Source organism: Polyodon spathula, chromosome 32, assembly GCF_017654505.1.
Source record: "Polyodon spathula isolate WHYD16114869_AA chromosome 32, ASM1765450v1, whole genome shotgun sequence".
Taxonomy (NCBI): domain Eukaryota; kingdom Metazoa; phylum Chordata; class Actinopteri; order Acipenseriformes; family Polyodontidae; genus Polyodon; species Polyodon spathula.
In genome coordinates, this window is record NC_054565.1 from 1,198,795 (window position 1) to 1,212,336 (window position 13,542).

Below are 13,542 nucleotides of genomic sequence, written 5' to 3' on the forward strand. Positions count from 1 at the left end.
GGAATTAATCGCTTTAGGCTATAAAACATTCAACAGTGATACATTTAGTAAGTTCAGTAACAAATATTTTGACTAAAAGTCCTTCTTGGTGTCTTCAAAATAGTCACTATAGAACTATGCTAAAATATATTTTGTAAACTCTGTTCAGCCCCAAACCTTGCATGAGAAGAAGCTGAAAAACTGGCAGTACTGAGAGTTATATTCATGTTTTTAAAAGTCATTAAGAAATATTGAGAAAAACGTGGCAAAATCAACCAGAATGAAACAATAAGGATGCTGTTATAAGGCAATTAATGAAGAAGATTAGTGCTAACTTTTCACTGCAGCATAAAGCTTAGAATATTTCTCCCTTGACGTTGCTCTCAGTGTGATGCAATTAATGAGGTAGCACTTTACCAAGTGCGTGTCTGAAAAGAAGCTGTGATGTACCACGAAACAGAAAGCCCTCTGATGCAGGCTGCAGCTGTTAAAGCTCCAGGTGATTATTAAATAATAATTGTCTCTGAAATTAAATCAATTTATGCATATTTAGATTTCTTAATCCCTGGGAACACACAGCCTCTTTTTTCAGGAGCAGTGGCTTGAAACCTGGTTCTAGGAAACCAGGAGATCATGTTTGAGGCAACTTTGCTGTATCAAAACCCAAGTCTCCCCTGTGTGCCATGCAGTGGCCTGAAATGCAGTCTAGGCTAAAACCAAGTTCCACGCCACAAAGTGACACAATGTACCCAAGGCTTCGTGCGACTTGAGAAAAGCATCTGCGTTCTTGGAAGTGTCTTAGGGAAAGGACATTTACCTATTCTTTAAATTTCTATTAGTCAATAAATAATATAAGTTATAAGTTCATACATCCTGTGTAGGGTGTATCTTATTGTTATAAGGATGTCCTCTTATGCAGTATGGGGTCTGACTGCACAAACCGTATATAATAATAAACCTGTTCCTACCCCCCTGAACCTGAAGAGATTAACCAATCAAGAGAGAGGAGTCAGAAACCAACGAATGATTTCTGATTGAACAGGTTGGATTGAAGCCACCAATGTTTTGAATTCATAAAAAATTTTGACAGGAAGACCTGATGCATTACCATGGGGCAACAAAAATAACTGGTAAAAATGATCGCAATTATGTTGAAAAAGATATTGCAGGAATACGTAGAGCAAAGCAGGAAACTATGGAAAGTAATGTGTGGTGTTTGACACCCTACCTGCTCGGTAACACTTTAAGAGCATTGAAATAAGCAGAATTATTTTTTAATAGAAAAGGTCAATATAGCGTTTCAGTAATGGGAATCTGCACATGAGGGACCAAGGGTTGTGTCGTAATTGCAGTTGTGTGAGTAGAGTGTATTGCCTTAATATAGATAAAGAGTACAAAAGATGAAGGAAAGAAAACGTCAATTGAATTGGGCAGTTAAATGGTTAAGGCAGATTGTTAAGCTATATTCATACAAAAGCAAAAATGAAATTAACAAAACAGATGGAGGGTGCCATATGGGTGAACTGTAGGCAAAGAGACGTGGCATTAAATACAACAGATAGATATATGCCAGTCTATAAACCACAGTAATTAGCAGACTTATTTGTTTGCATCAAGTCTCACTTTTGAAAATTTCCTAGCTATGTGCAAGCAAAGGAAATAGCACCATAGCTCTTTCACAGCAATATTTCACAGCTAATTTTCAAGAGAAATGTGTGAGGTGTTATCTGGCTCAGATAACGTAATTGCGTAGATTTAAATGCCCCGTGTGTGATGCAAATTGCATTTAGGGATCTGAAATATTTTATTTATAGCACGAGGGTTGAATTTTGTGTCAAGTTGTCTAATAGGGGCAGTGTTTAGTGAAATATACTGGAAGCTACAACCCTATTCTACAGGTCCAAGATTGTTCACATAAACATTACCCAGATACTGTACATTGAACCCGAAAAATCAATTCAGCCAATCGAAATAGCATTAGGCAGCACCAGTCACATACACCCACATCCAACCAATCATATTTGTGCTCCCTTTCAAAACACCACAGTGGCAATTGTGGTTGTTACAGTACACTCAAGATCAATTTTAGTTGAATATGAAGAACTAGTGGGGTTAACAAAGTGATAAGACTTGGCATTACTTTTGTCAATACACCGTCCCCCAAGCCTTTCCACTGTTCACTCCTATTATACGGCTCACTAGCTCCTATGTAGGCGGGTAACACAACTCTAGTTTCTATTTTAAACTCAGAACACAGTAATTACACACATAGGGACTTGTAGTTTCACTACAATGCAAAATGCTGACACTATATATATATATATATATATATATATATATATATATATATATATATATATAGTTCATGGTTATTTAAATATAATGTATAATGAAGTTTGAGAAATTACCAGACTTTCAGCTTTTTATATTTCATGCCATACTGAAATCCATTTCTAAGGTTTGTGCTCAGATATTAAATTGGTTTTACCCTATTTGGCAGCAAATTACCCTTACCTCTGTCATAATATTCCAATTTATGATATCATTTGCAAGCAATTTAGCAGCGCACGATAAGCCATTGCTCTTGGAAATAGGGTACAACATTTCATTCAATTTCTGTATTGTAAATGTAAGCCAGTAAACAAGCTATCAATTCAAAATCTCTGGAATGACATTAAATCAATTTAAAAATGCAAACTGATTGTATGTATTTTTTTTTTTTTTAGAACACGTTAATGTTATTAGTATGTTTCATTAATTCTTGTACAAGCCATTTTTTGTACAACTATTTGTTCTGGTAAAAACAATCTGTTTTGAAGGCAGGAAGTATAAAAACATTATCATTTTCTTCGACATGGTATTTATTCAAAGCTCAAGGGCATTTCAGCCAATCATAGCCTGGACAGTAATTAATTTATTACATAGCAACATCAAGAATCCAGCCCAACCAGAGTGCATACCCTCAGCTATGTTGTTATACCTGCTAGACTTTGAATATGTAGTATATATCCAACACAGCACATTTCAGTTTTGTCACTAACGTTCGAGACACCTTCCACTCTGTACCACCCAGAGCTTGCAACACCTTCCTGAAACCGAACAAAAAGACAGAACTGTCACCTTTAGTATTTTTGCAGTTGATTTAATAGCAGATGCCTTTTTATCCTAAAGCTTTGCCTTAATCTTGTGCTTTAATGCTGTTCTCGTGTAAATAGTCTAGCAGATGCAAGTTCAGAAACCAATGGGTCATAGCGCTGTAGCTACAACTGTCTGCAACTCGGTACAGAAATACTGTTTTTCCATTGAACGTGATAAGGGAATGGGTTATATAGTGTGAACACGCTTGGACATGCAAGATTCTGGCTAGCCATCCATAGCCCATTGTCGGAATTCAATTATTTTAAAACAGAACATGTAAGATTTATGTATTTTTATGACTTATTAAAAGCAGGTATCCACTGCAGTGTCACCCTAAACGGGTTAAATTTCGAGCCAAGTTTATCTGCAGTGTTGAGTACTGATCATTTAATTTTAGTAACAGATGTCTACTGCATTGGTCCACTATGCTGCATGATTATGTAGTCAACAGGGCTCCAAGCTTCCCCAAATCACTGCAGAGAGGAAACCCATCAAAATCCCATTAAGGTGCTTTAATCAGTCAGCTTTGTCAGAGCCCAGAATTGTTACAGAATCTGTCAAGTATCATACCAGGGATCGCTTCCCTAAATGTGCCTACCTGTGCGTATTGGAACCAACAAACTGACATGGATGCTTAATCTTATTGGGATAGCAGAGGTGGGGAAAGAAAACCTATAAAGTATAAAGCTAAATTTCAAAAAGTATAAAGCTAAAAAAAAAAAAAAAAAACTTGCAGCTATCTGATCATTTTTTAAAAGGCGCTATAAAAACAGGGGTGCTCGAGGACTCTAAGGTTTTTTTTATTTTTATTTTTTCTCATCGTGTAACATTATCGATCACTTTTCACATGCACACAATGGATTTTAAATGGTTGCGCTCCACTAGCGTTTCTGTCGGGTTCTGTGATAGAGTTAAAATTGTGGGTTGGCAGTTGTTGTGTGATTTGATTAACAGTTCCTCTATGGTTTGGCCGCAATCCTCTTCCTGCTATCTCCATGTGCGACTGACACCAACAAACAAGGACTCCAGAGATTCTATCAATCATCCGCTCCTCACAACTGAACTTCCCAGGCGTGCAGGCCACAAGGTCGCCATTGGCAGGAAATAAGCTTTTCCATTTTTAACAGCACTTTCTTGGCCTAGAATTCATGTCATATTGAAATAGCATAATCCACATGCCCATTGCTATTCTTATTATTCTCTTTTAGATCAGTGTGTCTCCAGTGACGTGAAGCCATGCAATCATTTTTATTATTTATTTTTTATTGGAACAAGATCATTAAACGAGTGTGAAAAGGGACACTTAAATTGCTTACTGGAAGTTGAATAATTGTCGGCTGCTTAGAATATGGCTACCTGTTTCTTCTTGAGAAACAATAAATCTGGAGGAACATTATTTTCTTTTGCTTAAAAGAAATACATTGAGGCACCAGGTATATGTGTATTTTGTTTTAACTGGAGGAGAAAACCCTTTTGTTTCTTCCCTCTGAGACTTTTATTAGTTTTGACAAATAGGAGAGTATCCATATGCATGGCAAGTTTCCAGTTGACTCACAGGGAGAAAGGTCCAGACTGGGTTATACAATGCGCATTCAGCCCCTCACACAGCACTAGTTCACTGAATAGCCAACTAGAACACTTTAGTTCATCGTGACCAGACTGGACTGCAGCCAAGCTGTGAGCTAACCTGTCCATACAGCAGCAGCACAATGGGAAAACAACCTTTAAGAAGGTGATGTTTAGAGTGGTTCTCAAAATTATTCTTGGATCTAAAGCTGCAAACTCCATTATTAACATATCACTCTACACACGCTTTATGACAGCTGTGCCCAACCCTGGTCCTGGAGAGATGCAGGGTCTTTTGGTTTTTGGTCCAACTGAGTTCTCAGTCACTTAATTGAACCAATTATTTTCTTAATTGGTCAAGACTAAAAAAAAATTAGCCACTGATGATTTAAGGTACTCAGAAAACCTGAAGGATTGTGGCTCTCTCGGACCTCTGCCACCACTGCTTTTCACTATAAACAGGAAGTAAAAGCCCCTAGATCTTCATGATTGGATCAGCATTCTATTCCTCCAACCAGTTTTTATCTGGGGGGGAGGGGGGGGGGGGTTACTTACCACTGCTTAGTAAATCTTAAAAATTAGAGGGCAGGATTATCTCAGGTTGTTCCATTGCCATTCTTGTTTTGTACTGTAGGTGTTTCTGAGACAGTGGCTTAACTGCATTATTGAAATATGGTATAGTGTAAAAAGAATGGCATTCGACAGAAAGTGACAAAGAGCGAATATGAACGGTATGAAGCCAAAGTCTGATGAAGGGATAAAAATTTATGAGAAGAGTATGAAGTGATTTACAATGTAACTACCAACCAGGGAAATGCAAGGAGACACAGGTGAGTAGAGACATGCTAATATCGCAAAACACCAAAATGAATGACCTCAAGCCACAGAGCCTAGAAATTGATTACCAGAAGCCACAGAGAGATGTAAAATGTATCAGTCTCAGGAAAAATTACACAGAATAATTTATGGCATGCCAAGAAGTATATATCTGTATAAAAAATTAAAAAAACTGTGTGTTTTGCAATTTGGAGTAGATATATATGTGTCTCTATTTCTCTAAGGCTGATAAATCTTTAAATCTAATATATTAAGCTGTGGTTACAGTAATAGGTTATTTTTATCAACAGCTCTCTATCCAGTTAATACAGCAGCTCTGCAGATGATCACATATGAAACTAGGTATGTTCTTTCAGGCTTGTCAAAACCAGACATGACCAATAGATGCAATATTTTCTATACTAACACTATAAATCTACTTTCTGTTTTGAACAAGGTCAATTTATTGAAAAGCATCTGTGATGAAAGCATACAAATAACAATGGCACTGCTGCATTCCTATATTTTAATCCTGCCCTGGCAATTAAAACCTTGAACTTGAAATCGTTTGAGCCAATTCAATCTACTTCCCCTTTTTAGATAAAAAAAAAAAAAAACCCAGCAAGTACTTCAAATTAGCTCCCATTTATGGTGATCTTGACATGGCTACTTACATGCGCTGGGGATTAAGTTTAGACAGCGTGAAATAAGTTGACCCAAGCAGCTATCAGGTCAACACAATTCTTTTCGAACACATTTGTTCAGGGCAGATTTAAACTAATTACTTACACATGAAAGGTTCCTAATGTCTCGCTGTCTGCAATAGCAGATTGGGACATACATACAGGCGCGGTCAAACCTGGATTAAAACCACCCGTACAAAAGGACCACCTCTCAGTAATGACCATACTGAAGTACTGTATGTTAAATGGCTTGTCTATGAAGACCACCTTTGTAATACAACCAATTCACATGGTCCTTTTAGTAGTAGCTATAAGTTTGACTGAAGTGAATATACATTCAGCACAGCTGTGCAAGCCAAAATAAAACATATATATATATATATATATATATATATATATATATATATATATATAATGTTTTATTTTGGCTTGTACAGCTGTGCTGTGCTATATATATAATGAAATCTCAGCAATCCATATAAAAGATTACAATATAAGAACTAGAGGCTGACATCAAGCCTTTTTTTTTTTTTTTTTTTTTTTTTTTTTTAAACTATCAATGCTGATGCATTGGATTTATTATTTAAGACCCAATAAAAGTGAATGGCAGACAGAAGCCTCTTTTCATAAAAGTATAGACTGCTTTTGATGTGTGCTAGCTGGATGCTGGAGGCCCAGGGTATCAAATTACCTGCATCTGAAACGAATAAGTATGTCTCATGTCTATAACACAATACAGGTTTATATTTTGTTTGAAATTATTGAGTTGTGGGTACAAAAAGGTATGATTGTCCGTTGTGAAGAACGGTGGAAAACTGAAAAATTGAGAAGGCTGCTCTGCGTTTACTGAAGATGGCTGATCTAACTTGCTGCCCTATCTTATCGTTGCATGAAATTACCCGAAAAATGTGCTTATTTAAATCTAATATTAAACCATCATGCATACTTTCTAACTTTTAGAATCTAACCTCTAAGAAATCTCTAAAGATTCTGAAAAATCTTGACATTCCAATGTCACCTATTCAATGACTAGTTCCGAGGCGTCTAATACGATACATAGGCAATTGCGTTATTATCAACAGTGTGATGGGTGCCAATCAAAACACACACACAAAAACCCAAACCATTATTATAAAATCCCTTTTTGATGTCACATAGACAGATCCAGGGAATATTACTGTTCTTTTTTGTTGTCATGTTCTTTATAATACTTGAGACATTAACCAGCCTTATTCCTTTACACTGTTTAATTGAACCTTGTAGACTGAAAACTAAGTTCTACTGCTCTATGGCATACTGCCATTACATCAGAGCCAAAAATGGCACTGCACAGTAGTCAAATGCACTGTTTGCAATTTGCATGAGCATTCAACCATGCTTTTTAAGCCAACCACACAGTATGAAAGCAGAGGGGGCAAAAAAAAACCATACTATTACTGCAGTTCCATTGCAGGCATAATACATAGAATAAAAAGGGTGTTGCCTCATTCATAACAACTCTTACCCATGCTATCTGCAAGAAAAGCGTTTGAACAACCTTATTAAAAAGCTAAGTTTTAACATACAAGTCCTATTCTCTCATTGCTGATTTAGAAACCTCCACCAGTGTGAACCACTGTCAAAGCAAACTGCACGATCAGTAATACATATCTTGAAACTGAGGTTGTCTGCTGGCGCCACCTAATGGAGAAAACTTATGAACATATCAGCATAAAGACTTTTCAACCTTTTTGAAGGTTTGCCACATCTTACTATAAAATACATTTTTTAATAACTTTAAATATGACTCCCACTGTAAGAAGTTAACGATACCTTTGTATGATTTTTCTAAGCTCATTATATAATGCAGATATGCAAATCCATGCACACTATACCTTGATTTCAGTGGTTATTTTTAATAATTAAAGTATCTGGACAATTTTTAGAATACTATTATTTCTGCCTGTTGACACCTTCTTGGTAAATCAGTTATTTCATATTATTGCATAACTTAAAGGTTCTCTTACAGGCTGTCTCCCGGAATTCAAATTATCGTCAAACTTCAGTCTCGATCAACTACTCCTGTTGCATTATTTGTCTTGTGTTCATGTACATTAAGCCAAGATAAGTACACAAAATATGCTGAACAAAGAATTGTCCTTGACCTTTAAAAAAACCAAAAACTTAAAAGCACTGTCTGAGGGTGTTATTTGAATTTTGAAAGCCTTTAGCAACCAGGACAGAGTGGAACACACCTACAATTTTTCTTAAATAAGTATTTTGGAAGAGACTGCAGGCATACCAATTTTGACAATGCATTTGTATCATCTAGCCTGCTAAATAGAAGCCTCTTCTCACCAAATATTTGAGAAAACTGATCAATCAAAACAATACTTCCTAGATTCATAGGCAATGGGTAAAAAACTCAATTCCAACCAAAGTAGAAAAAGAGGAAACAAAGTTAATGTTCCCAGCATTGCTAGAATACATATACTTTAATAGTCATAAATCACAGCAAAAAATCTCCCTCAAAAATACATAATCACTGTAATTCCCAGGACGCCAGTGACTGCATTGCAAAATACACATTGTAACATTATTAATGGTTGGATAACCTTACCAGCATGATTCGTGTTTCTGTGTTGACATTGTAATACTATTTATAGTTGGGAAGCATACTGTACAAAAGCTCCAGGTGAGCTTTTACCCTGCAAATCCAAACACAAAGACAAATACATACATCATGAAATTCAATATGAACACTTGCTGTGAAATGTACATTTGAAAGTTTACAATAAAACAGAACAGCATGCTCCTATACCCTTTTCGTAATTTTCTATGCAATAACCTTTATACTCAATTGTACTTCCATGGGAAAAAAAACACAATAGGTATACAACAGGTACGGTATATGCAACCACTTCAATACCATTACATGTTGTATTATTTGTAAACATGATTTGTTAGTATATCTAATGCAAATTTGAGCTCAGTGATTTAATTCAGACCCAGAAAGGATGCAATCATCTACACCATTATTTTACTCTATTAGGAAATTTGCAATTTTGCAAAATAATCTAAGACACCTTTAAAAAAAATGTGTTTGTAAAAAAAACCAACAAATTAGTGTAAAAGGACACACTATATCAAGAGGCCAAGTACTGCATCTTTTTACTCAAGCAGGACTTTACTGTCAGTCACTAGATGTGAACATTGAATGGTCTTACAATTGACAATATTTTTCCCCTCCCCACCAAAACGACACCACAAAGGGTGGCTAAAAATACACAAAGTGAAACAACTTACATTTGGTAAATAAAATGCATGGAAAGGCCGAGCATTTAACAACTCATGTTACGTTACACATGCTTGCAAGTGCCTTGCTTCAAAGACGCAGACAAACACAAAATTTATTTTATGTAATTAACATATTCCCCTCTTACCTTGAATTTCATTCTGTGAGAAATAACTTGCAGGACAAATACAGATAGAAACCATTTATTTAAAACCAGTAGCTTACTGTTGTCACTAAACATAATATTTACAATAATCATCATCAAATGAAACATACTGAATAAGAAAATAAAAATGATCTGGTGTTTCATAAAGAAATCACCTTGGATATAAGGAATGCAGAGCTACTTTGTATTACTCATTTACAAAATACAGAAGATGCAGCTTAAGAGAAATTCAATTACTAGACATACTATTCACTCAATTTAACGCAAGGTACAGCAATTGCAATTGAAGCTTATGAAACACAGGTATGTAAACTTGACAGGTTTTAATAATAATAATCACCTCCTCAAGCCAGTTTTAGATATTGGTGTCATCTTGAATATTTTACAAATGTTGACACCTGACAGAAAAATTCCTGTGTACAAAAATGACACTTAAAGATGGGACATGAAGCGGATTGTGGTGTGTAACAAAGCAGCGTCAGAGAATAAATAAATGTCAATAAATTGTATGCAATTAAGCAGTTTCAACTGTAAAGTAAAAAGTTAAAGAAAAATACTGGGAGCAAGAGTCAGAATGCAAGTGGACAAAATAAAATGCCATCAGCTTCATCTTTGAGCCTACGACTTGCCACACATAGTAGAAAGACGACTCTGAAAAGAAAATACAGCAGCTTAATTAAACAAAAATATCTATCTATATCTATCTATATACAGTATGTGTTAAAATGTGTTAGAGAGCCTGTGGCTGTTTTAGGTAACTCCAAGATAGGGAAGCAGAACCTATGAGAATATAACCCACAAAGAACTCATGTCTGCTGATTCCACTAATAAAAATAAAAGTTGTTTAAATAAACCCAATAGGATTAAAGTTATTTGGAACTTTATGAATGAACTATGGTGCAACTGGTAATCTTAAAATACTTTGCTGGATACAGAGCCTGGTTACCAGTAAGGTAACAGGGTTAATCAGGGTATGTGAAACCAGCCAACAGTGGTGCTAAATACATAGATATCTAGTGTTGATGCATAAATTAAAAGTGTTAACCTTAACATTGACTCACCAAATGTTTCTAATAAAATGTAACAATAACTTACCAAGAGCAACTTAATTTTCTGCACTGCATGTTCATCAAACTGACTCAGATCAGTCTCATTCATTTCACTTGCTAATATCTGCATACTCTGTAAAAATAAATAAATAAATAAAAATAAAATAATTAACTTTAAAATATCAAGGAGTAAAGAAACTTAATTTGGAGAAGGGAGTAGCTGTTGGAAACCAACACATACCTCTCCATTTCCAATTGGTATATTAATTAAAAGATCATTGTTCCCAGCAATTGGACTGCCATTCACCGAAATGCTATAAACACGCTCTCTGTGCCTTGGGTTACGTACTGCTGGAGTTTTTGGAAGTCTAAACAAACAAAAAAATACACATAATTATATATATATTATACACACACACACAATATCCACAGGGTGATACAAACAAATATGACCCAACTTACCTTGAATTAAACCTTGGAGTAATAAGGGGTGTGGGTCCCATAAAAGATGAATCCAGTGCATTTACAGCTGGAGTTGCGCAAACTTTCCTGGTAGACCTGGTTTGAAAGAAAGCAAAATTGAAAGTAAATCTCAAAGAAAATTCACTAGATTATTGGATCAGGTAAATGAGGTTCAGTAAATACTGCAGATTTTTGCCAAAGAATTTACCAACAGGTTATTACAATAAAAATGGTGCATTAGTACAGAAGGTAGCAGCATTTAGTGGGAATGTAATAAAGCCAGGAGGCTAAGCATACTGACCTATTATTCCATGGCTTTACAGACTCCAATAAGTTACCAATTCTGGACTACCATACATAAGGTTACATTTAGTCCAAGAGCCAAGCTAAAGGTTATCAGTTAAACCAGGCAAAGGTTGTGAATAGCAAGTGATGTGCTGATCATTAGACACTATACTACTTGAAAACATTAGATAGACTTTTCTTATGGCAGAGGGTTTTTTTACTGCCCCCACCCCCCTTACAGTAATAAACAGCACCATATTTTAACTACCTCCATCACCTTGCTTTCTTAATATCCCAGTTATGGACATTGCATATTCTAATTCTTAAACTCAGTAGCAGACATATGATATGCACCAAAGCAGTGTCTTAAAACTTAGCCATTATGAATGTATTCCACATGTATACTTACTTTCTAATGCCACTACCTGCTTGGTTTACAGAAAGAGCCCTGGGCTTTCTGGTTGATGGAGGAACCTTTTTGGTTGTTGCTTTACCCTAGGGAAGAAAAGCTTGGTTTATTTAAGGATTTTCATAAAGGAAATGCAACATAAATAGAGAAAACAAAAAGACTGGAACGATGCAAGTATGTCAAACAGTTGAACCCAACCATGTGCTTAGAAGTCTCAGCCGAATGTCTCAACCAAATTTCAGCAGACGTCCACTCTTCCATATCGCTGTCTGAGATATGCACCCCCATCAGGGGAAAAAAATCAACCATGTGTGGAACACAGTGACCACCACTCTGTATAAAACAGTTACTGACCTTTTTAGTGGTTGTCTTGATTGGTGGAATATTTTCTGTCTCTTCTGAAATTGTTTCTGTGCTAACCTTCTTTTTATCTGCTACATGAAAGAAAGAAAAAAAAAAACATGAACTGCTGTTTATTTATCGTTCAGATAATTAGATAGCAGCAGTGTTTTCATACTAAACATTATTTGAAAACCACAGAAACAGGTTTCCTGACCTTTTAGTGTTGATTTTGGTGGCTTCTTAACTTCAGCAGCATTGTTTGTTACTTCTGAGAGGTCCAGCTCAGTCTGAAACAATATTATGGTCATTAAAGCTCGAGACACTTTTTTTATTATTATTTAAGACTTCAAATATCTTTCCACAGGCTAAAAATTAAAATTATACAGAAACACAACTTATGTAGTCTCACATATACATGGGTTTTGCAAAACAATTTTTAATTGTATAAAAAAAAACATATACTTTTTTTTAAATCCACTGATTCAGCAAATATGAACACATACCTTTGCTACTGCTTCTAAGGCTTTTAAGTTTCCTCCTGCAGCTTTGGGAACAGAGAGGGGGGTAATTGGTAGGGCATTTAAATAAAGCTGTCATCAAAGTGTAGTTATTTTACTGCAGTATTTAAAAAAAGATATACATTATTCCACAATATTGGTGCAGCAAATACATATTTTAATTGGTAAAAAGTAGCATGTTTTAAAATAACTGTATTACCAAAATAATCCATCCACTTCATTTTTCTGACGGTCACAGGAAGCTTGATGATGGCAAGGTTGTAAAAGTTATCAGCTTCTTTCAGGAGACTGCTGGCCCTTGATTTTAGTCTTTCCACAATAGCCTTAACTGCAAGAATACAATTATTAAAAACATTTGTCATGTATAAAGTAAAAAAAAAATTAAAATCTATGTCTCAATCAAAAATAGGTCAAGTAAACAAACGTTTTGGCAAGTGCCATCATCAGTGTACCACTACTTAAATAGGGTTTGCCACATTTAAATGAACAACAATGCTCTGTAGTGTAAAAGGGAAACGTATTGAAGTACCTTCACTATCAAAGTCTTTGAGGAAAGCTTCCAGCTTGTCACTTTTTACAGTTTTTTTACGCCCTCTGGCAGTTGCTCTCTTCCTTGTAGCCCTCATGACGTCAGAAACTGAAATCAGTGAAGGAAACACGTCATGGAACAGGTTCACAAAGCACTGAAGAGTATATGCACCATTCAATACTAATGGGTCACCTTTCACTCTCCCCTAGTAGCTGTTTATACAATTGTTGAAGACAGACATTCCTATTTAAGAAATACACGGTCTAAAAATAAAGCTATGCATAAAAAACGTTAAGAATGAGCAGCTTTGTGTGTCAAATTGGACA

General features: G+C 35.6%; 2 protein-coding genes across 9 annotated transcripts in view; one reads left to right on the forward strand and one right to left on the reverse strand.

Moving 5' to 3' along the window:
- The window catches only part of pum1 (pumilio RNA-binding family member 1), a 507,081-nt gene that overhangs the window by 242,124 nt on the left and 251,415 nt on the right, over positions 1–13,542 (forward strand). The window lies entirely within an intron of this gene.
- Positions 9,644–13,321, reverse strand: cdca8 (cell division cycle associated 8). Of its 2 annotated transcripts, none has more exons than XM_041234093.1 (10): positions 13,217–13,321; positions 12,887–13,015; positions 12,673–12,713; positions 12,384–12,456; positions 12,182–12,258; positions 11,828–11,913; positions 11,134–11,229; positions 10,913–11,039; positions 10,718–10,804; positions 9,644–10,273 (listed from the first exon to the last, which is right to left on the reverse strand). In XM_041234093.1, exons 1-10 carry the CDS (start codon positions 13,311–13,313, stop codon positions 10,241–10,243), a joined length of 846 nt encoding a protein of 281 aa, XP_041090027.1. In that variant the 5' UTR covers positions 13,314–13,321; the 3' UTR covers positions 9,644–10,240. The 2 variants fall into 2 exon arrangements, with proteins under 2 accessions (XP_041090027.1, XP_041090026.1); XM_041234092.1 differs by having other exon boundaries at positions 12,182–12,261.